The sequence below is a fragment of the Ovis aries genome, chromosome 7 (assembly GCF_016772045.2).
Source record: "Ovis aries strain OAR_USU_Benz2616 breed Rambouillet chromosome 7, ARS-UI_Ramb_v3.0, whole genome shotgun sequence".
Taxonomy (NCBI): Eukaryota; Metazoa; Chordata; class Mammalia; order Artiodactyla; family Bovidae; genus Ovis; species Ovis aries.
The window spans coordinates 26711379-26736965 of record NC_056060.1 but is presented as its reverse complement, the minus strand read 5'-3'; the positions used below and the strand labels follow the sequence as shown (position 1 = coordinate 26736965).

The following is a 25587-nucleotide window of genomic DNA, read 5'->3' as shown; positions in this document are numbered from 1 at the left end:
AAGAATACTGGAGAGGGCGGCCATGCCCTCCTCCAGGGGATCTTCCCAACCCAGGGACTGAACCCACATCTCCCGCATTGTAGGCGGATTCTCAAATGAGCCATCAGGGAAGCCCTGGGCAAGGGCAGCTGGGTGTAAATCCCAGCTCTGCCACTACTAGCTGCAAGAGCTTAGGCAAGACAGTTAATCTATAAAAACAAGATTTTATACATATAAAATTTATATTGTTTTGTTGTTCTAGTTGCTAAGTTGTGTCCAACTCTTTGCCACCCCATGGACAGTAGGCTGCCAGGCTCCTCTGTCCATGGGATTTGCCAGGCAAGAATACTAGAGTGGGTTGCCATAAAGTGTGTATATGCATATAAATAAATTTGTTATAAAGTTGAGATGGTTGGATGTCATCACCCACTCCATGGACATGAGTTTGAGCCAGCTCCGGGAGTTGGTGATGGACAGGGAAGCCTGGCATGTTGCAGTACATGGGGTCACAAACAGTTCGACAGGACTGAGGGACTGATCTGAACTCAAAGTTGTTTAAACAACTTCAAGTTGCTAAAAAAAAGCTGTAATAAAGTTTAATATACATTATGTTATAAAGACAAAATGTGATATATACAGTGTGCACTGGACTGGTCAGGTTCCTTTATTTCCTGGTGAGTTAAGAATTTCTTCATACCTCTCAAATTTTACTCATCATCTACCTTAATCAAGGTTGAATATGCCAAACCTAATTTTAAGCTTTTTAATTTTCTTCCAATTCTCTTTCTGTACACAACTCCTTTCTTTAGGGACATTCTGTTATGCCCTTAAGATACTATAAATACTTCAGTAATAGGAAATTCTAACCAAAAATAAATTTTCACTCTATGCACATGGGAATTCAAAATATAAAGATGGTTTTGTACTACAAATGTTATAATAACAGCAGAATAGTTCATAAAGACAGTAATTTAACTCCTTTAGCTAAGATAGCAGTATAGTAAAAGTCTGTCCCCAAATCATTCCCTGCTTCAAGCTGTAAGAGATTTCCAACTATGAATGTGTGAATACGGCCGATTATACTATTAAAATTGAGACCTGACTGCTGAAACATTTACAGATTGATTGCAAGTTCAGACAGATTAAGACCACTGACCTCTACTCCTATACATATAAAATAATAGATAACTACGCTATTTTAAAAAAAAAAAAAAAAAAAAAACTATGTATCTGATCCTGGCCCCAAATAGTATAGAGTCCAGCCCGTCGGGGTCATTCTTTCATTCAATAAACATTTATTATGCGACTACTGTGTGACACGCAGTGAACAAACTGAGCCCCAAATTTCTTCTTTCTTACTAACATAAACGTTTCTCTGCAAGGTCAGGCATCAGGAGACCAAGCCCTTGCTGCCCCTGGCTGCCCTGCCCGTCACACTGACACCGTACCCGAACCCAACGCGCCCCCTAGACTTGCGGACCCACAGGCTCGACCGCTGGGTTCTTTAATAACTGGGCCAAGAGCCCTTAGGTAGGCTGAAGAAGCCCTCCGCCCCGAACCGCCGGGTGTCCAGCGGAGAGGCCGGCAACAAGGGGCTCACACCCGCCCGCGCCACGTGCGCAGCCCGGCGCGCGCCCCCGCCGCCCTCCGCCCTCCCGGCGCAGGCGCCGTCACCGCCCAGCTGGCGCGCGCCCCGGACGCCGCTCCCGGTTCTTGGTTCGCGGAGGGGTCCCTCACCGGCCCCGGTCCCACGCGGCTGCGACCCCCGCTAGACCCCACCCGCCGTTGCCTCTTACCGGTTCGCTGATCCTGGCGCCGCGGCCTCCCGGCTCCCGACGGCCGCCTCGCGGGGCGCCTCCTCCTCGGCCACCGCGGCCGCCCCGGAACCCGCGGCCGCGGCCTCGGCGGCCGCCTCCATCTCCACCGCCACCTCTCGCTACGGCGGTCCCGGCGCCCGCCCGCTCGCGGTCGCGATCGCCGCCCGGCCGGCCGCGGCCGGGTCGGCGTCCCCGGCCGCCCCGAGCTCCTCGCTCCGCCTGCATCTGGCTGCCGCCGGCGATGCTGAGCGCTGGAGCTGGCCCCCGGCGGAGACGCCCTTGCCCCACCGGAAACGGGCCCCACGGAGGAGCCGCGAGCGCCGGGCCTGGGTGTCCGCGAGCGCGGGGTGCGGGGCCGGGGATGGAAGCCGGCCGCGGCGGGGGCGGGGCTGCCCTGGGGCTTGGCAGGTGGGGCCGGAGCCGGGACTCCGGGAGGGCCGAGGGTTCGTAGGAGAGGCCTGACCAGTGGGAGCTGCAGGTCAGGAGCAGGGGTGTTTCTAGGGGAGGGGCCGTGGTAAGTAAAAGGATGGGTTATAAAATAAACAGCTAATATGAATTCATTTTTTGATTAAAATAAAGAAATATTGATATGGTGTATTTGCAAAGGGTCTGTAAAAGTATATATCAAAATATTAGTGTTACACCCCCCTCCCAAAGTCCAAGCTTCTACTTATCACCTTAGGACACGCTAATAAATTGAGAAATGAGTTGTTCGGTGGGGCAAGGAATAGCCACTTGGTGGGGGAGCAGCAAACCGAGAAGAGGATGGACTCCCACCGTCCAAAGAACTGTCTTGCCTGAGCTAGCGTTTTAGGCACCCCACTGCAGTACTGTTCCTGGAAAATCCCATGGGCGGCGGAGCCTGGTGGGCTGCAGTCCATGGGGTCGCTAAGAGTCGGACACCGCTGAGCGACTTCACTTTCACTTTTCACTTTCATGCATTGGAGAAGGAAATGGCAACCCACTCCAGTACTCTTGCCAGGAGAATCCCAGGGATGGGGGAGCCTGGTTTGCTTCCATCTACGGTATCGCGCAGAGTATCGCACAGAGTCGGACACGACTGAAGCGACTTAGCAGCAGCAGCAGCATACTAAAAGGGGAGGGAGGGGAGGGAGTAAACTCAAACATTTACTGATTCCAGTCGGCCTTAGGAGGGGCCTGGTCAGGATGTTTTTTGGGAGCTACACAAAGGCGTTTAATGCTCTTTACCTGGGAGGCAGGTAATGAGATGGGCTATTATATACAATTGAAGCTTATAGGCAACAGCCCTTTAGAGATTAACTTGTAATAGAATAAAAATGTTCTTCCATATTACACTAGTGGTTAGCTGTGCTGAGCCTTCCAGTGAGTTGTTTTTCCTTTTTTTTTCTGTTTAGTCTCCTGACTTTCACGAATGAATATGTGTAATTATTAAAGTTATGCTGAACTCCGAGTTCAGAAAGAGGTATGAAGAAGGTAAGGGAGGACCTTCAGGTGAGAGGCGGAGGCTGCAAAAAGCCACTGGGAGTGGAGAGACAACCTCAAAAGAATTTTTGTAGAAGCGACTCCTTTAGCTCACACTGAGTGCATGAGCATTAATTCTCTTATCAACCCTATGTGGTAGGTACTACTGTCATCCTATTTTACAGATAAGGAAATATCCCTAGAGAAAGTAAACCACTTGTCTGCTATGACACAGCTATGGTAGTGGTGGAACTAATAATCTTAAGCAAGCTCAGTTTGTTCATGTGTGTGTGTCAATGTCATTTATTTAGTAGAAAGTTTTGGGGACTCAACCATGTTTTGTGATTTAATATTTTGTTCCTTCCTATTGCTAAGAAGTAGTCCATTTTATGGATCCACTCTTAACTAAGGAGGAAAAGGGCAATCGGTTATATGGATACATGGGAGCCATTTTTAACTTTGTATTACAGAAACCACATGAAAATAATACAGAAAACCATTTACAGCATCCCTCATCCAATCAGTGTGGCAAAACACGGTTTCTTCCCAATCCTTTCTTACCCTTTTTCACATTCATATACAGTTAACACTACTCATTGCTTCTAATTATCTACTCTGTGTTAGGCACAATGCTTGAAGATTTTTTTTTTTTTAAAGAAAAAAGCCACAGTCCTTGTTCTCAAGTAGCTCACTTCCCACAAGGAAGATAATAACTGTAGAGAGAGGACTGCACCATTGTACTGAGTACAGTGAGAGGTTCAAGGTAAAGGCCGGAAGGAGGAAAAGTTAGGCTGCCTAAATGAGTTTTCCAGGGCTACCTGAGAAACAGACCCAGGAGCCAAGCTCTGATGGTTGAGCTGGAGTTTGCCTTGTTGATAAATGGAAATAGGGAACTACTGAAGGATTATAAACTGGAGAGAAACACAATCTTAAAGTAAAACAGAGCATATTTCTAAGTATTGATACTTATAGCGCTTCCCTATAAACCTCACAGCAGCCTTATGAGGTACTGCTGCATGCGTGCTATGTCACTTTAGCTGGGTCTGACTCTTTGCAACCCTGTGGACTGTAGCCCACCAGGCTCCTCTGTCCATGGGATTCTCCAGGCAAGAATACTGGAGTGGGTTGTCATGCCCTCCTTCAGGGATCTTCCCAACCCAGGGATTGAACCCATATCTCTTATGTCTCCTGCATAGGCAGGTGGGTTCTTTACCACCACCTGGCAAGCCCCATTAGGTACTACTAGTGTTATCCATGTTTCACAGATGAAAGATCTAACACAGAGATGTGAAATAACTTCCAAGATCACAGAGCTAATGGATTGATTCCACAGCTAATAATAGAATGATTGGAACCTAGAGCTGTCTGACTTCAGACTGTATGCTGTTAACTAACCACTATGGTTCAAACGGTAAAAAATCTGCCTGCAATGCTGGAGACCCGGCGTTCAATCCCTGGGTTGGAAAGGTCCCCTGAAGAAGGAAATGGCAACTCACTCCAGTATTCTTGCCTGGACAGTTCCATGGACAAAGGAGCCTGGTGGGCTACTGTCCATGGGATCACAAAGAGTCAGACACGACTGAGCTACTAACTTTCACTTTCATACGCAGAAAACCAGTCCATATAGGACAATCAGAATTCTAGGCAGCCCTTAGGAAACAACTGGAAGAGTCCAAGTGACAGATAACTAGGGCCTAAATTAAGTTGCGAGCTAAGAAAGAAAACGAGACAGATAGATGGGAGAACTGGTAGGCTTCTTGTCCATTTCTAAGGGGGAGGTCAGGGTAAGAAGTTAGGGGTGATACCCAGGTTTCCTGTTTGAGTGACCAGGGAGTTGATGATGCCGTTAGTCAACAGAGGAAATACAGGGTTATGAGAGGAGATGTGTCAGGATAATAGTATTTTTTAAACATTATACTCTGCATTTTTCTTTGTTACTTCATTGTCTTAATAATAGCATGTTTGTCAGTAGACACTATTACTTCTCACCCAATACATCAGTTTTTCTTTCTTTTCCCTCTCTAATACTCTTCTGCGTCTTTCCCCTTTATCCCCACCCTATCCTATATTTCTCTCTTTTTTTAACCTTCCCTTTATTTGTGAAATTAAGACTGTCAGCGACACTCAGAATTAAGTTATTCATTCTTATGCTAAACTCTCAAATTCACACTCCCACCCCTAGAGAAACACCAAACGGGCAGATGGGAATAGTAGCAAGAATTTTATGCTTTTCTTTGCACCCCATAAAGGAACTAACAGAAGAATCCATTGGACAACCTGGGCCCTCATCCTCTGTGTGGCCAGGAGCTATAATGGTTTGGTACATTATCTCTTCCTAATTCTACGGAAAGTGGGCTGCTTGATCCCGGTTACAGTGGGATTTCTTAAATTATTTATTTATTTTTGGCTGGGCTGGGTTTTCGTTTGCTGTGTAGGCTTTTCTCTAGTTGCTGCGAGCGGTGGCTCCTCTCTAGTTACGATACGTGGGCTTCTCGCTGCGGTGGATTCTCTCGTGGAGCTCAGGCTCTGGAGCTCAAGCTCCAGTAGTTGTGGCTCATGGGCTTACTTCCTCCAAGCCATGTGGGATCTTCCAGGACCAGGGATTGAACCCATGTCTCCTGCATTGGCAGGCGGGTTCTTTACCAGTGAGTCACTAGGGAAGCCCTACAGCGGGAATTTGTATACCACAGAAACTGGCAAAATTAGGACTTTTGGAAGTGGGAGTGGAAACATAGTTAAATATTTATCAGCATGCCACAGGCCTAGGCTCCCCCCGAGAGGAAGAGCCACATAATTAACCTCACACCAGACAGCACAAATCGGGGCTTGTCAACTTTGGCACATTTAGGGCTGGGTAACGTTTTGTGTGGTGGTGGCTTGTCCTGTGCATTGTAGAATTTCTAACAGCATCCCCAACCTCTACCCACTAGGTGTTACTCACCGGCAACCCTCCCTCTCCCCACTTATGACAACCAAAACTGTCTCCAGACATTTGTCCCAAGGGACGAAATCACCCTGGTTGAGAACCACTAGCGCAAATTGATTTAACTATATGACTGTCCTTCTAGACACCTCCAAAATTATGAGGTTGAAAAGATCAGTGGGTTTTACGTTAAGCCAACCTCATTAGGACATGGAGAGACTTGATTTGTGGATAGTAAGAGCTAATATTTATTTTGTGCCTGGCAAAACTCCAAGCACTTTACACAGGCTAAATTTAATCTTCATTACTATTTCTATCAATAATAGAAATACTACTATTCCTACTTTACAGATAAGAAAACTGAGTCACAGAGGAGTTCAATCATTTGCTCAAGCTAATGAGTGACAAAATCGAGATTCATACCTGTTCAGTCTGGTTTCAGAATCTGTGTTCTTCAGTCTGTACTTTAGATGCCATCAGAAGTGCAGAAACTACATTACTTTGCCCTCCCCATCTATCAGTTCAAGGGTCTTTTCAATTGAATCAAGAGTGTTTAGGATATGGAGAATTCAGGAGTCTCCTGCTAATACCTAATTAGAGGACACCACTAGTAGAAATTCTTTTAACCAGGATGTTGAGTGTATTCTCATCTGATTATGATCCACATTGGAAAAGTGTCTGTCACCTACTACACTGCAAAAAGAAAAAAAATAATAGAGATCTTTTAGTTTTATAAATAACAAAGGGAAGAAGGGAAGGAGGATTTTCTGCTATTGCTTTGACGTGATAGTCCTGATTTTAAATATATGCCACTGCATGAATAAAAAATTCAGTTTTCCCTTAGGTAGTATTCATGAGATACAAAAGCAAAGTCCTGAATTACATAGGTGAGTCCTTAAGAAAACAAACCATTTTTTGGCATATTTTTACATATATATGACCTATGATGTCAATTCCTTAAGGCAAGAGTTCTCAAAATGTGGGCAAGTAGCATAGTGTCACCTGGGAACTTATTAGAAATGCAGATTTTGGACTTTCCGGGTGATCCAGTGGTTAAGAATCTACCTGCCAATGCAGGGAACATGGGATCGACCCCTGCTCCAGGAAGATTCCACATGCCCAGGGGCAACTAAGCCCATGCACCACAGCTACTGAGCCTGTGCTCTAAAGCCCGCCCGCCCAGAGCCTGTGCGCCACAACGAAAGAAGCCAGTGCACCGCAGCTAGAAAGCAGCCCCTGCTCGCCGCAGCTAGAGGAAGCCCGCGCTAAGCGATGACGATCTAGCACGGCCAAAAAATTAAAACAGAAATGCAAATTCTCAGGCTTTACCCCAGAGTCAGAAATGTGAGGATGTGGCCCAGCAATCAAGGCTTTAACAAACCCCTCCTCAGGTGACTGTGATGAATGCCCGTTTGAGAACCACTGTCTCAAGGTAGTATTGGGCATTTAAATATCACAAGAAAGCCTCCTGATTCCTAGTCCAAGTCTATGGATTCCATAAGCGCTCATTGTCTAATGAAAGCAGATATTATGATAGGATCTTTTTAAAGGCCCTGTCCCCTTGCAAATATTAACATAACTTTTCTGGGGAAAAAAAGCAGTTCCTGATTCTTCTCTCTGTAGGCAGGCAGATTTTCTACAGGTTAGCTGACTTCTGATGCATAGTCTATGAACAATGCAAATTGGAAAACACTGATAAGGTCTCTCAAAAAAGATGTCCTTTTATTTACTTTGTGTTTTTAACAGCTGCATCCACTACTGAGGGATGCTCTCAGGCTGCAGGGGAAGGGAGTCTGGCAGGAGCCATCCTTTCAGGCCAGGATCCAGCCTATAACCCAGTGAAGATGAAGGCAAGCGAACTGTCTGTCAGCTCACAAAGTTGCTTTGGCCTTGAGCTGGAATCGGGGGTAAAGAACTCCCCAAAATCAACAGAACAAACTCTCAACACACAGAATTCATAACCTGATCCCTTCTCCTCTCTCCCTCCATCCTCATTCCCAGCTGCTGTTCTTGCTTTCTATATCACAGAGAAATAGAAGCAATCAGAAAAGACTTTCCACCACTGCCGTCACCACAAATCCTAGGCTGCCTGTCTGTGCCTGTACACATGTACCCTACCTCCTCGCCTGTTCTCCAAATTGGTCTCAGCTCCCATGCAAGGCCAAGGCCTCTGCGACTGTACTTGCTCCTCTGCCTGCTCACCTACCGGAGGACATCTCTCCAGCAACATCGGATAGTTGCTAACTGATAAAGCAGTTACTCACATTAGGCTGCAAAAATGCTGTATTTCCACCTTTCTTAAAAAAAAAAAAAAAAAAAAACTCTTGTCCTTGCATTCTAGTCCAGCTTCTGGCCCAATTCTCTACTCCTTTCTAAAGCAAAGCTCCTCAGAAGAGTCATCTACAGCTCTCATTTCTCCTCCCACTCAGCCTCTAATTCACTACACAAGGCTCTCATGCCCACCACTTTACCAGCGTGATTTATGATCTCCATGTAACTAGATCCAGTAGGTCTCAGTCTTAATCTTTCTTTTTTTTAATTTATTTTTTTACTGAAGGATAATTGCTTTACAGAATTTTGTTGTTTTCTGTCAAACCTCAACATGAATCAGCCATAGATATACATATAACCCTTCCCTTTTGAAAATCTTTCTTGATTATCAGTTTCATTTGATGCAGTTGATCACTCCCACTCTTTGAAACATTCTCTTGTTGCTTCCAGAACACACCAGGCTGGGGAATTCAAAGATGCATATATAAGGCACATCTCCAAGTCTGTTAGGAAGACTTGGACAATACACTCGAGAGTGTCTGAACTTCCAGAGTTTTACATAAATCCATTTGTGGCAGTACTGCCCAGACTTGCCCATGTCCTGGCACACATAAAAAGATAACACCTGCCCAGTACTGTGAGATGAGACAAGACTGATCTCAACAGAAGGCAACCCACCTAGGCAGCTCCAAGCCCTGAGGGTCACAGCACATGCGTTGAAGGACTCCAGTTCCTGTCTTCATGTAAAGCAGTCCCACCTCTGTTTTCCAGATACAATGAAAATACAATCATTTGATGACCTCGGTAACAGACTTTTCTGTCGCATAACTGTAAAGGCTCAACAATTCTTATGTCCTCTTTTTCTTAGAATTGTAAAAGTTTAACTCCTTCAGTTCAAGAACTGTTGTATAGCTCTTATGTACCCCATGGCTTGTAGCCCAGCGGTAAACACAGAACATGTTTTTAAAAACATATCAGATTAAAATTCTGCTTCAGATATTATTGCTTCAGCAACACCAAGACATTTTTCATAAGTGAAAACAGGTTTATTTAGAGAGATACACATTCCACAGGCAGAATGTGGTCTGTTTCATAAGGCAAGAGCAGCCGACAAGCCCTTTCTTAATCACCATACACTCTTGGACAGCATTCTATTCTATCAAGAGTTAGGCAGAACTCACCTGCCAGAAGAAACCAAAAATGACAAGTCCAGAACCCGCCTTAGTCACACATGTTGTCGCTGGAAGTTGGAAGCTGTTTCTTATATCTAACTTGATGGCAGGTACCGTGTGTTTACACTTACTTTCTATGATTTATCTTTGAAAAGTAGGAAGGGGAAGCAGTATATGAATATTCTGTATAACACATGATCTGGTGATAGTGGTGTCCTGACATCATTGGACTGTAGATGCTACTGAAGTTTTCCACTGTGGTTGTTATAGAAACAGTGAGGAGTGGTTCAGGCATAAAGCTTCTCAGAGAAGTATTTTCAGAAGTATTCCAGAAGTCATCAAGGCCACTCCACAAGGAGAGAAATTCATTTGGTACAGTGTTACCTTTTTTGTTTTATGCTGTTTTACTTCATTTGTTGACAACAAAGAAGCAAGAAGCAATCTACCAAGGTCAGGAACAAGAACGCTTTTATTTCTCCCAGATTCTTGTTTTTTGTTCAGTAGTGGAAAATAAACCAGGGAGGATTATCTGCTCTCTGTTGATTCAGGCACCCTAGAAATAAACATACTCTCAACACTATGGTGAAAAACGGTAACTTTTAAACTTTGAGTAACAAGTAAGAAGGCTTCCACGGTGGCTCAGAGGTAAAGAATCCACCCGCAATGCAAGAGACTCAGGTTCAATCCCTGGGTCAGGAAGGTCCCCAGGAGGAGGAAATGACGATCCACTCCAGTACTCTTGACAGGAAAATCCCACAGACAGAGGAGCCTGGTGGGCTACAGTCCATGGGGTCGCAAAGAGTAGGACATGACTGAGAGATTGAGCGCACAGGCACTCAACCAAACAAGAACTCAGAAGAAATCTCTCCCCCACTATAAACACTTACACACACACACACACACACACACACACTTTAGATTCACCCCTCCATAAATACAGGTTTTCAGTCAAAAACCTTTCAATGATTCAAAAAGCTTATTGTCGAATAGTATGATGCCTTAAAGTCTGTTTCCACCCTCAACTACCATCCAGCTAGTGGAACAAAAAGAAATCAATCTTTCAGTCATAGAACCTACTTCATGTCCCAAATGACTTTGTTTGTGGAAAGGTCTGTACATTCCTAGCAGCTTAGGAATTGGGGTGGGCGTAGGGGGAATCATTCTCCCAAAAGTGAAGCAGTGGGAAAAAATGAAAGAACAGAGGGAACCAAAGGTGGAGAGGAACTATGTGTTAATTTCAAACAGGAGCAGTAAAAATAACTCGGAAGGCAGAGGGGGATCTGAATTGTTACTGGACATTTCAGTTGGAAAATTCCAATTTCAACAGCACATTGTAAGCTGTGGTTCCCCTTTTCTAGGAAGTTCAGAAATTACCCTCAGCCTTGCTATGTACAGTTCCTGGATCAGCAGCATTAAGAGGTTTCTAGAAATGTGGACTTGCAAGCCCCACCCTTCTTCAATTTAACAAGACCCACCGCCCCCCACTAGGTAGTTCATGAGCATTTTGAGAAGCACTGATTCTGTTCTGATCCTGGGGGTCTTTCAGATCTAATGTGCTCACCTTGAATGGCACAGATCTAGAGAGGCCTTCCACCCTGGCTCCACGTGAGACTCACCCGAGTAATTTCACAGCAACATAGACCCATGTCTCTTCACATAATTAGATTTTGAGTTAATAGGTCTGGGGTGGGACCCCAGACATTAGTATTTTTAAAAAGCTCCTAGATTGTCCTAGTAAATGGCTTAGGGTAAGATCCACTTACTTAGACTGACTCTTCATTTTGTAATAATTAAAACCCCAAACTGCCACTAGAAAAGGACCTGGTGGTATCCCTACATTATTTGATTTGGGAGTCCTCAAAACAATCTGTAAGGTGGATACAACAGATATTGTTGTACTTTTTAAAAAATATTGTTATGTCTGTTTAATAGATAATTGCTGAGAGCTGCTTTCACTATACTATATTATAGAGCAGTTAAATAACTCTTTTCCTGGCTGAAAATAGAGGAAAGTCAAGGCTGAAAATTAACACAACATCCAGTGTTTTCCATTGTGAGTCTACAAGAAAAGCCTGAACTCACTTTAAAGAATAAATCATCAGTGCCAACCTCTGAATTTTATATGTGAGGAAACTGGGCCCCAGAGATTAGTCTCAAATCACAAGATTTTAGCTGAAATGAGAACTCAGATCTCCACGGTCCTAGTTTAATATGTTTCCCACTGAACTGCATTTCCCAAGTGCGATCCATCTTGTGGGATTACACAAGATACTAACTGCTGTTCCACTGAAAAATGTTAGATATGCTAAGTCACCTCTGGGTTAAAATAAATTCAGGAGTGTCCTTGACCTCAGGACCTCTCAGCCTTCACTGGGCTCCTGTGTCTTCTGAGTCTCTCAGAGCTTTTAGATGATATTTCCACAACTTACCAGACTATGGACACAGTTTTTTCAATCAAGAATCTTAAGGTGGTCCTATTCCAATGAGCCGGAGAAGGCACTGGCAACCCACTCCAGTCTTCTTGCCTGGAGAATCCCATGGCTGGAGGAGCCTGGTAGGCTGCAGTCCATGGGGTCGCTAAGAGTCGGACATGACTGAGAAACTTCACTTTAAAACTTTTCACTTTCATACACTGGAGAAGGAAATGGAAATCCACTCCAGTCTTCTTGCCTGGAAATCCCAGGGACGGGGGAGTCTGGTGGGCTACCGTCTACGGGCTCGCACAGAATCGGACACGACTGAAGTGACTTAGCAGCAGCAGCAGCATTCCAATGAGCAGACTTTGAGGAGGACTGTAGGCTACTTCGGAGAAGGCAACGGCAACCCACTCCAGTACTCTTGCCTAGGAAATCCCATGGACGGAGGAGCCTGGTGGGCTACAGTCCAGTGGCAAGGAGTTGGACACAACTGAGCGACTTCACTTTCACTTTTCACTTTCATGCACTGGAGAAGGAAATGTCAACCCACTCCAGTGTTCTTGCCTGGAGAATCCCAGGGATGGGAGCCTGGTGGGCTACTGTCTATGGGGTCACACAGAGTCGGACACAACTGATGTGACTTAGCAGCAGCAGCAGCAGTAGGCTACTTGGGTTGAGTGGTTGGAAACAATTTGTTCTGCCCCCAGAGGTAGGGCACCAGCTCTAGTAACTGAAGGGGAGAGTATCATCAGTACCATGAAGCATCTGGAACGGCTGGCTCAAGGTTGCAGAAATATGGCCTCATCGTTTTATTCCACCTTATCCCTTCCTTAATAGACCATGCCTCAGACCCATACCCGCAGTAGGAAGAGTCATTTTTGACGTCCTTCTTGCCGGATTGCTACCTTATAATGAGCATTTTCCTGTGTCAGTCTCTATGCAAAGCACTTAACCCGGATTATTTTGTTTAATCTTTACAACAATCCTATGAGGTAAGGACTCTTAGTGTTGCTGTTTAGCTGCTAAGCTGTGTACAACTCTTTTGCAACCTCATGGACCACCAGATTCCTATGTCCATGGGATTTCCCAGACAAGAATAATGAAATGGGTTGCCATTTCCTTCTTCAGAGGATCTTCCCCACCCAGGGATCAAACCCACGTTTCCTGCATCGGTAGGAAGACTCTTTACCAGTAAGCCACCTGGGAAGCCCTAAGGGCCACTATGAATGATCTTTTTTTCCATTTATCAAAGTGCTTATTCCATTTATCTGTGGGGGGCGGGCGGCGGGGAACTTTTTGAGGAATTTTTAGGAACAAGGGAGCTAACAAGTCTGAAATGTGCAGCGCAGGCCAGTAGGCTGGAAATCCAGCAGGAGTTAATGCTGTAGAATTGACTCTGAAGGCAATCTGGAAGCAGAATTCTTTCTTCTCAGCCTTTTCCCTTAAAGATTTCAACTGACTGGAATCACCCAGTCATCAGTTATGGAAGACAATCTGCTTTACTTGAAATCTACTGATTCAGCATGAAAACACAAACGACCCTGAATAGCCAAAGCAATCCTGAGAAAGAAGAATGAAGCTGGAGGAATCAGGCTCCCTGACTTCACACTATACTACAAAGGTATAGAAATCAAGACAGTATGGTACTGGCACAAAAATGGAAATACAGATCAATGGAACAGCATAGAAAGCCCAGAGATAAACCCACACAGCTATGGTCACCTAATCTATGACAAAGGAGGCAAGTAATACATAGAATAAAGAAAAGACAGTCTCTTTAATAACTGGTACTGGGAAAACTGGACCGCTACATGTAAAAGAATTAAATTAGAACACTCCCTAACACCATACACAAAAATAAACTCAAAATGGATAAATGGATTAAAAACCTAAATGTAAGATCAGACACTATAAAACTCTTAGAGGAATACATAGACCAACCACTCTTTGACATAAACCACAGCAAGATCTTTTATGATCCACCTCCTAGAGTAATGAAAATAAAAACAAAAAATAAATGGGACTTACTTAACCTTAAAAGCTTTTGCACAGCAAAGGAAACCATAAATAAAACAAAGAAGACAACCCTCAGAATGGGAGAGAAACTGTCAAAATACATGCTGTTAGCACTGATTACCTTGGCAAGATAATATTAGAAGAAAATTTTGCTTTCTAAGTTATACGATTTTACATTGGTTGAACTTTTACAAGGAACGTATTACTTTATAATCAGAAAAAAAATTTTAAAACAATTTGTGACATTGCAAACAGCCCCAGAATGGAAGAGGGGGGATCATCATCTTTAGCCGCTGGGGCAACGTTTGAACCTTTTAGATGAAAACGGGGTATATGTGGGGAGTTTGTGCATTAAATCAGGGAGAAGTGGTGTAATGCAGGCTAGGCTCACAACAGTGCCTCAGTAATGTTTAATGACTGAATTTATAATTAAACTCAATAATGTTTAATAATTGGACTTATAAAGTAGGTACAACTTGTCTTTTTCCCAAGCGCATGAAAAAATAGGTACTTACCACCAGAGCTTAAAAAACAGAGGCTCTTCCCTCAAAAAAGTAAGACCATAGTCTAAGGCAACTTAACATCACCCGTTTTCCCCTCTACTGCCTTCCAACAATTCAATTCCTTTTTGTTCCCATTCTGATGGCCCTTGTCATCGTACTGTTTTTTTAAATTGCCTGTTGGAACCACAAGAGGGCCTCACGTACAAGAAAGGCTCTCAGGCTTTGGTAATTATAAAAAGCAAAGGGAGGAGACACCTATAAAAAGTGTCATCAAAACTTTAGAAATTTCAGCATCTTGCTCTCAATAGGTGTGGGACCACATTTAATGTCCTGTTGGAAATTATAAACAACAAGTGGAAAATAAATTCATGCTGGTTAGTGGAGCTAATGACTTTCCCTCTCTTCCAGGTGCTGACCAGAAGAGGTGGGATAGAAGAGAGAACCGTCTAGAACCTAAGACTCCTGATGTAGACTCTTGCACCAGGATGGAAGGGGAACCTTACCACAATGCATCTACCGTCAACAGCACCCCAGTGAGTCACCAGCCTTTGGAACGCCATGGGCTGTGGGAGGTCATCACCATCGCAGCCGTCACGGCGGTGGTGAGTCTGATCACCATCGTGGGCAATGTCTTCGTCATGATCTCCTTCAAGGTCAACAGCCAGCTGAAGACAGTTAACAACTATTACCTGCTCAGCTTGGCCTGTGCAGATCTCATCATTGGGATCTTCTCCATGAACCTCTACACTACGTACATCCTCATGGGACGGTGGGCTCTCGGGAGTCTGGCTTGTGACCTCTGGCTTGCGCTGGACTATGTGGCCAGCAACGCTTCTGTCATGAACCTTCTGGTGATTAGTTTTGACCGTTACTTTTCGATCACAAGACCCCTCACGTACCGGGCCAAGCGTACCCCAAAGAGGGCTGGCATCATGATTGGCTTGGCCTGGCTGATCTCCTTCATCCTCTGGGCCCCCGCGATCCTCTGCTGGCAGTACCTGGTTGGGGAGCGGACGGTACCTCCAGATGAGTGCCAGATCCAGTTCCTCTCTGAGCCCACCATCACTTTCGGCACTGCCATTGCCGCCTTCTACATCCCTGTTTCTGTCATGACCATCCTCTACTGCCGCATCTACCGGGAAACAGAGAAGCGAACCAAGGACCTGGCTGACCTCCAGGGCTCAGACTCTGTGGCTGAAGCTGAGAAGAGAAAGTCAGCTCACCAGGCTCTGCTCAGGTCCTGCTTCAGCTGCCCCCGGCCCACCCTGGCCCAGAGGGAAAGGAACCAGGCCTCCTGGTCATCCTCCCGCAGGAGCACCTCCATCACTGGGAAGCCATCCCAAGCCCCCAGCCCGAGCACTGAGTGGGCCAAAGCCGAGCAGCTAACCACCTGCAGCAGCTACCCCTCCTCAGAAGACGAGGACAAGCCCACCACTGATCCTGTCTTTCAAGTGGTTTACAAGAGTCAGGCCAAGGAAAGCCCAAGGGAAGAGTTAAGTGCTGACGAGACCAAGCAGACTTTTGTGAATGCTCAAAGTGAAAAAAATGACTATGACACCCCAAAATACTTCCTGTCTCCAGCTGCTGCTCATGGGCCCAAGAGTCAGAAGTGGGTGGCCTACAAGTTCCGACTGGTGGTGAAAGCTGAGGGGACCCATGACACCAACAATGGGTGCCGCAAGGTAAAAATCATGCCGTGTTCCTTCCCAGTGTCCAAGGACCCCTCAACAAAAGGCCTCGATCCCAACCTCAGCCATCAGATGACCAAACGAAAGAGGATGGTTCTCGTCAAAGAGAGGAAAGCCGCCCAGACCCTGAGTGCAATTCTCCTGGCTTTCATCATCACTTGGACCCCTTACAACATCATGGTCCTGGTTTCTACCTTCTGCGACAAGTGTGTCCCAGTCACCCTGTGGCACCTGGGCTACTGGTTATGCTATGTCAATAGCACTGTCAACCCCATTTGCTATGCCCTCTGCAACAGAACCTTCAGGAAGACCTTTAAGATGCTGCTGTTCTGCCGATGGAAAAAGAAAAAAGTGGAAGAGAAGTTGTACTGGCAGGGGAACAGCAAGCTCCCCTGAAAAGTAACGACTCCCCTCAAAGGAAAACCATGATCAAGGTCCCCTGAGGATGGGCAAGCTGATTCTGGTTTACTTTCCAAAAAGACATCTGTCCTTTTGAGTCCCTGAGAACTTTGTAAAGGATCAAGGTCTACTGTCAAAAGGAAGGAGTCACGGCTGCCGCAATCGCTGCCATACTGAATGGCCCTTGTCTATGACCAGGACGAGAGTGTCTGATGCCACTGGAGCTTGCCACCGAAGTAGAGAGCCAAACTCATGCGCCTTCACAGGAGCAGGCACCCTGGGTCACAGTGACCAGTGGCCGAGGGAGCTCCTGCCTAACCTTCTGTGGGGGACAGCAAGAATAGAAACCTAGTCCCAGAGTTTTGTGCGGTACGTTTGTGTCTATGCAGCAGGCTCATCTCAGCGGAAACCGGGAAGATGAAGTCAGTGTCCCCTGTTAACAAGAGCGATATTCAGCTGGTTTCTGGGACTCTATTCCTTTATAAACTGATCAGTATTTATTATGCTGCTATTGTGTTCTGTACTGTGGTGTATTTTCCTGTTTTTACATCTGAGTGAAGCTCTTGCTCCTCCCTTTCACAGCTGATGCCACTTCCTGGTACCCATGGAGGCCAGGCTGGTCCCCACAGAACCACCCTTCCCCTCAGAGTCTCGGGTCTGGAAGGACACTGGAACCCGATCACACCCAGTCCTACAGAGGGGCCTCTATTCTGCTAATAAAGACCACCAGGTCTCCACAGTCAATTATTTTGCTTTTACCAATGGGAAGTTTTTCCTTTTACACAAACAAATACTATGTATTCTAGTTTGTGCCCTTTTGAACCCATTTACTGAGGCTCCTCCTTAGGAAGATTCATTGTGTGAAAGCCCTTTACTGGGTAAAGACCTTCTCCAGTCTATTTAATCACGGTTCTCAAATGGTTTTCAGAAGCCTTACATTCTCATTTCTTCACAAGGCAAACCTGAGGCAAAATGCGCAAAACAAATTTGGTTTCGCTCCGTGCTTTTGAACTTCTTCCAGTCCTTTTGGCAGGCCCTCATCCAGACCCCCAATTCACACCCCGCACAAGCAGGTCACTGTGATGCTTCCAGTCAGAAGTGCTATTTAGAGAGACAGTGGGGGAAAGGCTGTTTCTGTTTTTTTTTTTTTTTTAAAAAAAAGATCTTTCAAATCATGGCTCAAAAATGACTGACTTATTCATTCATCTCCAGATTCCCCAAAACAAGAAGCCCCCAAAAAATACAGTTGGGGTCTAGTAAAGCTGGCTATGGTCATTAAAAATGACCATGTTTTCTTTACAAGCAAAAATGTAGGCGACAATAATATATAAAAATAAAGTTATAACACAGGGAATTCCCTGACGGTCTAATGCTTAGGGCTCCACACTTCCACTGCAGGATGCACAGGTTCGACCCCTGGTCAGGGAACTAACATTCTGCATGCCATGCAGTGTAGCCCAAAAGGAAAAAAAAAATGATCAAAATACATATAAGTATCAGGATTATCAAAAGAAAATTTTAATTGAAATCTGTGTATATAAATAAACCAAATCTAAGAGTTTCCTTTGATAATCCTGAAAATTAACTAACATGCAAAAAATTAAAACAATACAATAGGGCATAGAATTAATGGTCCACAAAGAAAGCAGCAATATAGCACACAGCAAGGATTTTAAAGTTGAAGCACTTCTGTCAGACAGAAGCTCATATGTAACCTGTTGACTATAGCTGCAGTTGTATGTAAAAATCACTGGACTTCCCACCTAATGTGGGCCAGTTCTTTTTCAGCCTCCTCCGCTAAGGGGATGTAAAAATAGCAGGCTTGGTCATCCTGGGAATTTGGTAAGTGGATATAGGAGAGCTTCAACCTTCCACTGAAGAGTGAATTGGCCTCCTCAAGGGAGTCCCAAGAAGGCTTCATGGAAGTGGAAACCCAGGCCTCTCCAGCCCTGTAGGAACTTAATGCTGAGATGGAACATCTTAGAAGCAGCGTAGCTGCTGAGTCTTTATGAAGGGCAGGTTGATGCCTGCCAAGAATTTGATAGAGAATATTAATGAACTGACTCAGTTCTCCAAGACAAAGTCTCCCAGGTCTATAGGATGCCAACAGGGCGTGCAAACCTGTTCCACCAGCTCTAGATAAACAGTTGATTCTTTTTAGTTTAAGGCTTTGACTCCTGACAAAAGTGAAAATCCCTCCAAGAGGATAGTGCTCTGAGCTCATTCACTGTTCACAGTAGAGAGAGAGATTAAGCTAATCCAAACAAAAGGATACAGAATGGAGGGGGAGGGTTGCTGAGGGCACATCTTTCTCACTCCACAGTTACCTAGAACTTAAGACTTTTGGTTCGCCTTTTGTGAAATTAATTGAGAGGCCTAGGTCTCCTTCATTATAGCTTTGGGAGGCAGCCAGTTATGCAGACTACCTATGTCCCTTAAAAAGACAAAAAGGACACTTTAAACTACTAGGGGAAGCTAGACTTCTTTAGAATAGGGCCTCTGGTGGGGTCCTCAGAATGAACAGCTCCAACTGTAAACTACAGGGACCTGACTAGTGGTGGGGTGTGGGCCGACTTTGAATTATAGGCCTTCTTATGTCCCATCTCCGAAGCTCTATTTGTGGTAAATTATGTGCAGCCTTGATTAGTTGCCTATTGGATGCTGCCATGTTGCAAATATTGTGGTTTGTTTCTCCTTGGTGTGAGTTTGATGGCTTGTCAAGGAATCTGTTTTCAGTACAGTTTTTGGTTAAAGCGTTTTGTCAATACTCCTGGCTTCTGCTTTGCTGCTTTGGTGACTGTCCTTTGAGGGTGATGCTGATGTTTGGCTCTGTCATTGTGAAATCTGTACCTGATCTCCAGCTAGGAAAATACCATTGTCTCCTGTAAATATTGGAATTACAGCAAACGATGTGGGAACTGGGCTGCTTTCCTGTATTGTACTAGCATTATTCTGGATATTAAAGAAATGTAACCACACAGTGGTCCAAGGCTAAATGTTAAATAAGAAAATGGTCTCAGTGAGCTTGCTAGATCCATCTATGTTAAAAATTACACACACACTCACGTGGCCTGGCCTTTTAAGAGCAGAGGCATTGATAGATAATGTAGACACGTGTCCCCCTTGTCACCTTTGTGATTTCCCCCTTTCCTCTCATATACCAATAACCAAATTAAGATGAAATAATGCTGACAAAATTCCTATGACTAAAATGCTTCCATTTCCCTCCAGGACAAGGGAGATGAGGCAGGCCAGAATTCTGGAGTAGCTTTTCCCTTCTCCAAGGGATCTTCCCAACCTAGGGATAGAACCTAGGTCTCCTGCATTGCAGATGAATTATTTACCAGCTGAACCACAAGGGAAGCTATGGCAATCTACTTGTTCAAAAGGTCCTCTTCCTACTTTATATGTCCCTCGAACAAGCCTCACATCACCAGATGCCCTTCGGCTCCTGCTAAGAGTAGTTCTCCAGAGTTCAATTCCCAGACTTCAGCAATGATTTTCTAGAGAGTCATCCTGCATGAATCCATCTCAGTGGTATTCCAGCAAAGGAATGACTCATCTCTAACAAAGAGCTGCTCATACTCAATCCATTTATCCCCAGTATCACTCAATGGGGAGCTGGTGGGTTTTTTTTTTTTAAGCAATCCCATATATATCCAAAGACGGGTTTATAGTCCAGCTATTTTCAGTGAAAATTCATGACGCTACTGACCATGGTGTGCTAACTACAGGCCAGTGCCCCTATTGCAGTTTACAGCAGACTATAGTGGGAAACACTATGGCTGGAAGACAGGTTTGACCCAGGATTTGGAGGACTACTCTTCTCCCTGAAAAACTAGATCGCAATGACTGGAAAATGTTTTTGTTGGAGCCTTTGTACCCCAGAAGTAGAGCCTATCCTGGAGAGTCAGAAAAAAAAAAAAAACTATACTATGTTTTGTTTTATAGTCATTTTTATGATATTAATGATTAATAAAATAGCATATAATTGCTTATAAATAAGCAAATAACAAAAAATTACCAGTAATTCTACTACCCAGAGATAACCTCTGCTAAATATCTAAGGGTTTCTCCTTGTGTACAGAAACAGATATTTTAAAACACACAGAGCTGCTAAGTACTGTTTGGCGTGGATCATATCCAACATTTTACTTAAACGCTCTCAAATAATTCTTTGGTCTTTTTCTTTTTCCTCAGTTTGGTTTCCAGGCCTTTCAGAAAGGAGTCTGACCCTGTCTGGATATAGCCTAACCCTCCTACTCCATAATCCAATCCCTTCTTAAGGTAGAGGTCAGGTAGGAACGCAGAAGTTAGAGAAGGTACCAGTAGGATTCTGCAAGGATAGTTTCAAAATCAAATACACACAATCACACACATACTTACATACATAAAACGAGTACGTGTGAGGATAGAGAAGAGCCTCGAGTTCAAAGTGGCAGCAGTTGGTTTGGAGTGGGAGGGCTGAGAGCATACTGGGAACTCAGAGTCCTCTGAGATGCCTTGAAGAAGAGCAGAAACTTCACTCCCAACCAGTCCCCAAAGAGGATGAAGAGGAGAAACTGTTTCACGCCAGAGATCTCTGCTGGATCACATCATTTAAAGACATGAGGTTGGGTCAGAGGTGGGCAGAAAGCAAGTGAGGAGGGAAGGCAAGACTTGTTTTTCTTCCATTAGTATCTCAAAAGTTTTGGGGTCCTTGAGGTTCCTACTGGAGTGCAGGCTTTGGGGCAGTGCTTTTCATATCCCCCAGTTTGTGTGCTCAGTCGTTTCAGTTGTGCCTCACTCTGCAACCCCATGGACTGTAGCCCACCAGGCTCCTCTGTCCGTGGGATTCTCCAGGCAAGGGTACTGGACTGGGTTGCCATGCCCTCCTTCAGGGGCTCTTCCCAACCCAGGGATCAAATCCGTGCCTTCTGCGTCTCCTGCACTGAAGGCATACTCTTTACCCACTGGTTATCAACAGTCAGCCACTCTGGGTGGCCACGGACCACCACGCACGGGGTTCTCCCTCACCTTTCGTCTTGAGAGGAGTGAGGCATCTTTGAGAAGGTAAGGTAAATTCAAGCCCGCAAGGCCTCCAGGTCCTCCCACCTCTTCAGGTCCTACTAGACCCTCTCCTCCTCCGCAAGCGCTCATTACACGGCTCTTTCAGTTCCTTCAGGGGCCGACCTCCCTCCCAGCTCAGTTCACACTGAGGAGCTCCTCTCTCTCATCCCTTCTTCTCAGGCTCAGCCCTGTTAGTTCCTATGTAGTCTTTCATACAGGTCACTTTCTCAAAGGAGAGGTCCTACATTGGCCCTCTACCCTCTCATCCCGTGTTATGAGCTTTTATAGCACCCAGCACTTTTCCATGGATCACCTATCAAGGTCTTCATTACACACATGGACCTGCTTGGTTATTCATGTCCATTTCTCCTGCTAAACTCTAGCTCTAAAGCCAGAGTTCACGCTATTTTGATCAATGGTGAGTCCCCTCACTTAACAGACTTTGGCACATGGAAGAAGCAGACAGCTGCAAGGTTAGGCTCCAGGGTTTTGTGGGGGTTTTCCAGCATAGCTAGTACCTGTGTGGGTCCCTGAGAAGTAGAAGCTGAATTCACAAGTCTCTGATCTCTTTGATGATTTGAGTTGGGAATCCCTAAAAATGATGGTGCTTTATGCTGCAGCCACCACAGAACTGTTTTAGTGGACTTAGCGTCCTCCCACACCTCCTTGAGGATAGGATTGTTGCATCACTAGTACTTTACCATCCAGGTACCTTACAACTCAGAGAGGGAAGTCAGAGAAGTAAAAAGGTGGTCCAAGAAAATGAAATTCTATAATGGTGTAAGCACAGGCGTGAAAAGGAACCAAAAAAAAAGGCTCACATCCAAGTCATAGGGGCATCTGGAAGACTTTTGTCAAGGGTGATTTCCACACTAAGTCCTAACGAAAATGTAAGAAGTAGACAAGAGAAAGGGGTAGGGGAGAGGCAGAGAGTTCAGAGGAAGAAATAAAAAGGCCCAGAGGTGAGCACACATGTAGAGCTTAAAGTGGGGAAATGAGGAAAATTCAAGATTCATGCAGGAAGAAAGTGACAAGAAATGAGTCCGTATGGACCATGGTCAGAGGGTTTATCTTGAAGTCTATGGAGAGTCTACAAAGGATTTTTAATTAGGGACTGACGCCATCACATTTACCTTTAGGTTTGCAGTGTCTGAAGAAAGACCTTTAGATTTACAGTGTCTGAAGCTCTAGGCACCAGAAATTAGGACTAGAACTGCTTTCTCCTGGAAGTCAGTTTCTCTTGACTTACACCACCCTCTTCTCTGAGTGTTTGGAAGGAGAGAAGCAAGTGCCCAGATCATGCCAGCAGAGGGAGGCAGAGGGCGTGCAAGTGAATTAGATGTAAGGCTGTGTACTGATGGTGTGCATGTGAATCTTTAGTCTTTTCAGTTTAGCTTGTAAGAGCAGCACTGTAGGAAATGGTTAACAGGATTTGCTCTAGGTTACCAGCTACTGAGTCTGGGAAAATTTTAACCTTTGTTTCCTCATCTGAAAATTAAAGTGAAAGTGAAGACGCTCAGTCGTGTCCGACTCTTTGTGACCCCATGGACTACAGCCCACCAGGCTCCTCCGTCCATGGAATTTTCCAGGCAAGAGTACTGGAGTGGATTGCCATTAAGAATATTAATAATGACAGGCTTTCACGGAACACATATAAATAGGGTTAGTATAAATATTAAGTGGGATAATACACATAAAGTATTCTAAACAGTTTTACTTATGAAGTAGATATTTCTTTCGTTTTACAGATGAAATCTGTAGTCCATTTTACATTTGATGAAATTGAGGCTTGGAAAGGTTTCTTTTCTAAGATCATATAACTAGTAATTGATGAAACAAGGACATGTGTTCACCCAATTTCTCCCTTAACTCAGAAAGTTCCTTGCGACCCATTCATTCAAGATGATATGGAGGCAACACAGCCCGATTTTTCACTGACTGAGGGAAAAGGAGAAGGCTTTCAGTAGATTAGAGATAATTTTAGTCAGCTCTGGAAAAGTACATGAGTTAGGACATGTGGGTTCAAATAATAGATACCTATTGGAACTAGCTTAAGAAAAACACATAAACACTATACTAGACAGGAGACCCTGGTTCGGATCTGCTGGAGAAAGGGATAGGCTACCCACTCCAGTATTCTGGCCTGGAGAATTCCACGGATAGGGGAGTCTGGCAGGCTACAATACATAGGGTCTCAAAAGTCAGACACAACTGAGTGACTTTCACTTTCACTTCCAGACAACGTAGCAGAGCTCCAGGGAATGTAAGGGAAAGAACACAGTGGCCCCAGGAAAGGATCTGAACAAAGGCACAGTTCTCAGAATTCATCTTCCACTTCAGCTTGGAACCTGTTTTCTGTAGTGTGCGTGATAAAGAGCCATGAACATCTTACAAATTTGTATGTTGCAAACTACTTCTTTAATCCCTCAGTTTTCATTTCAAGTTCCCTAGAGACAGCCTTTGGCCTATGGCCTAACCTGGATGGCAGGCCCACAAAAGCACAGTCACACAGCACAAACAGAGCTGCTAGGACGACACTTCTTTGGATTGCATTCTTTCCCAGGGTACAACCAGTTACAGGCATAAGCTGGATGACAAGTCAACAGATGTACATTAAAGGAAGGAAAGCTCCTACAGTCAGAGTTTAGATTTTCCTCTGCCCTTCCCCACTGTCCAATTTTGTTGATATTCCTCCATAATGTATCAATTCTACCATTCCTCACATTCTGAGAATAAAATAATTTACTTTGGGGGAAAGGAAGACGTTTAAGAGACCAGTGCTGTGCTATGCTGAGTCGTGTCCATTGCAACCCCATGGACTCCTCTGTCCATAGGAATTCTCCAGGTAAGAACAGTGGAGTGTGTTGCCATGCCCTTGTCCAGGGGATCTTCCCAACCCAGGGATCGAACTCAGGTCTTCCACATTGCAGGCAATTCTTTACCGTCTGAGCCACCAGGGAAACCCAAGAATACTGAGTGGGTAATCTATCCCTTCTCCAGGGGAACAATTCCCCAGGAATTGAACCAGGGTCTTTCGCATTGCAGGCAGATTCTTTGATAGCTGAGCTACCAGGGAAGCCCAAGAGACCAGTAGGTGTATATATAAACCCTCCTAAGAGGTAACTTTTGCCCAATTTTTTAAGACTGCCAAGAAAAGTAAATCTGGTCACTGGCACTTCACCATTTTGTTTACCATGCCAACAAACACTTCTTCACAAGAAACTAATTCCTTTTGCTGTATTTAAGTCCATTTTGTTTTTTCAGACTTTACCAAGGGGTACACAGTTCATCAGAATTTGCTTTATAAAGATTAAGCATTTGAAAAATCCCCTTAGCATTCTTTACCAAACCAAAAAATTACAGCCATTTTAATTCTTCCTAAAGTATACCTAGTTAATATAGTCAGGGGTCAGTAGAATCATTTGTATAGAAAAGTATGAATATTAATCCCTGGCAGCTTTTCTCTAGACCTGCTTGATGTATCTTACTATAGAGGCTAACTAACACTGAGCACAGTACTCTTCAAATCAGATAAATGATAAGTAAGGGGTTAGGGTGCAGAGTCAGAGAAGGGATTCAAGAGGCTTTCACTGAACCCCTGCAAGAGCAACAGAACCTCCATAGACTTGAAACGCTGTCCAGCAGCTATTTGCTCCCCCAATCTCTGGAGTTACCATGGTCTTTCTCCCAACTGGGCATCTGTCATGCTCTTTGTGAGCCAGATTCCTTAGACCATTGATTCTGCTTACTTGTAGCTCAGGATCAACATACCACCTTCTCTGATCCAGTACCACCCAACTGACTGGCTCAAGTCCCAACCTCAGTCCAATCAGCTATGGGTGAGAAGACAGGTCCAGGCCTATAGAGAGACAAGCGCAAAATGAACTTTTTCTCTTTCCTATGTATGATG

At 44.7% G+C, this 25587-nt stretch overlaps 2 protein-coding genes across 2 annotated transcripts in view; one reads left to right on the top strand and one right to left on the bottom strand.

Annotated features, from left to right (window-relative positions):
* The window catches only part of AVEN (apoptosis and caspase activation inhibitor), a 193212-nt gene extending 184820 nt beyond the window's left edge, over positions 1-8392 (bottom strand). Inside the window, exons 1-2 of the mRNA XM_042253120.1 lie at positions 8281-8392; positions 1776-2293 (exon numbers count right to left, since the gene is read on the bottom strand). Of these exons, the coding sequence (XP_042109054.1) occupies positions 1776-2293; positions 8281-8392 (630 nt within the window). The remainder of the gene's footprint in view (positions 1-1775; positions 2294-8280) is intronic.
* CHRM5 (cholinergic receptor muscarinic 5) overlaps positions 1-19606 on the top strand; it is an 80649-nt gene extending 61043 nt beyond the window's left edge. Inside the window, exon 2 of the mRNA XM_027972196.3 lies at positions 14950-19606. Within this exon, the coding sequence (XP_027827997.3) occupies positions 15027-16625 (1599 nt within the window). The 5' untranslated portion in view covers positions 14950-15026 and the 3' untranslated portion in view covers positions 16626-19606. The remainder of the gene's footprint in view (positions 1-14949) is intronic.
* The last annotated feature ends 5981 nt before the right edge of the window (positions 19607-25587 follow it).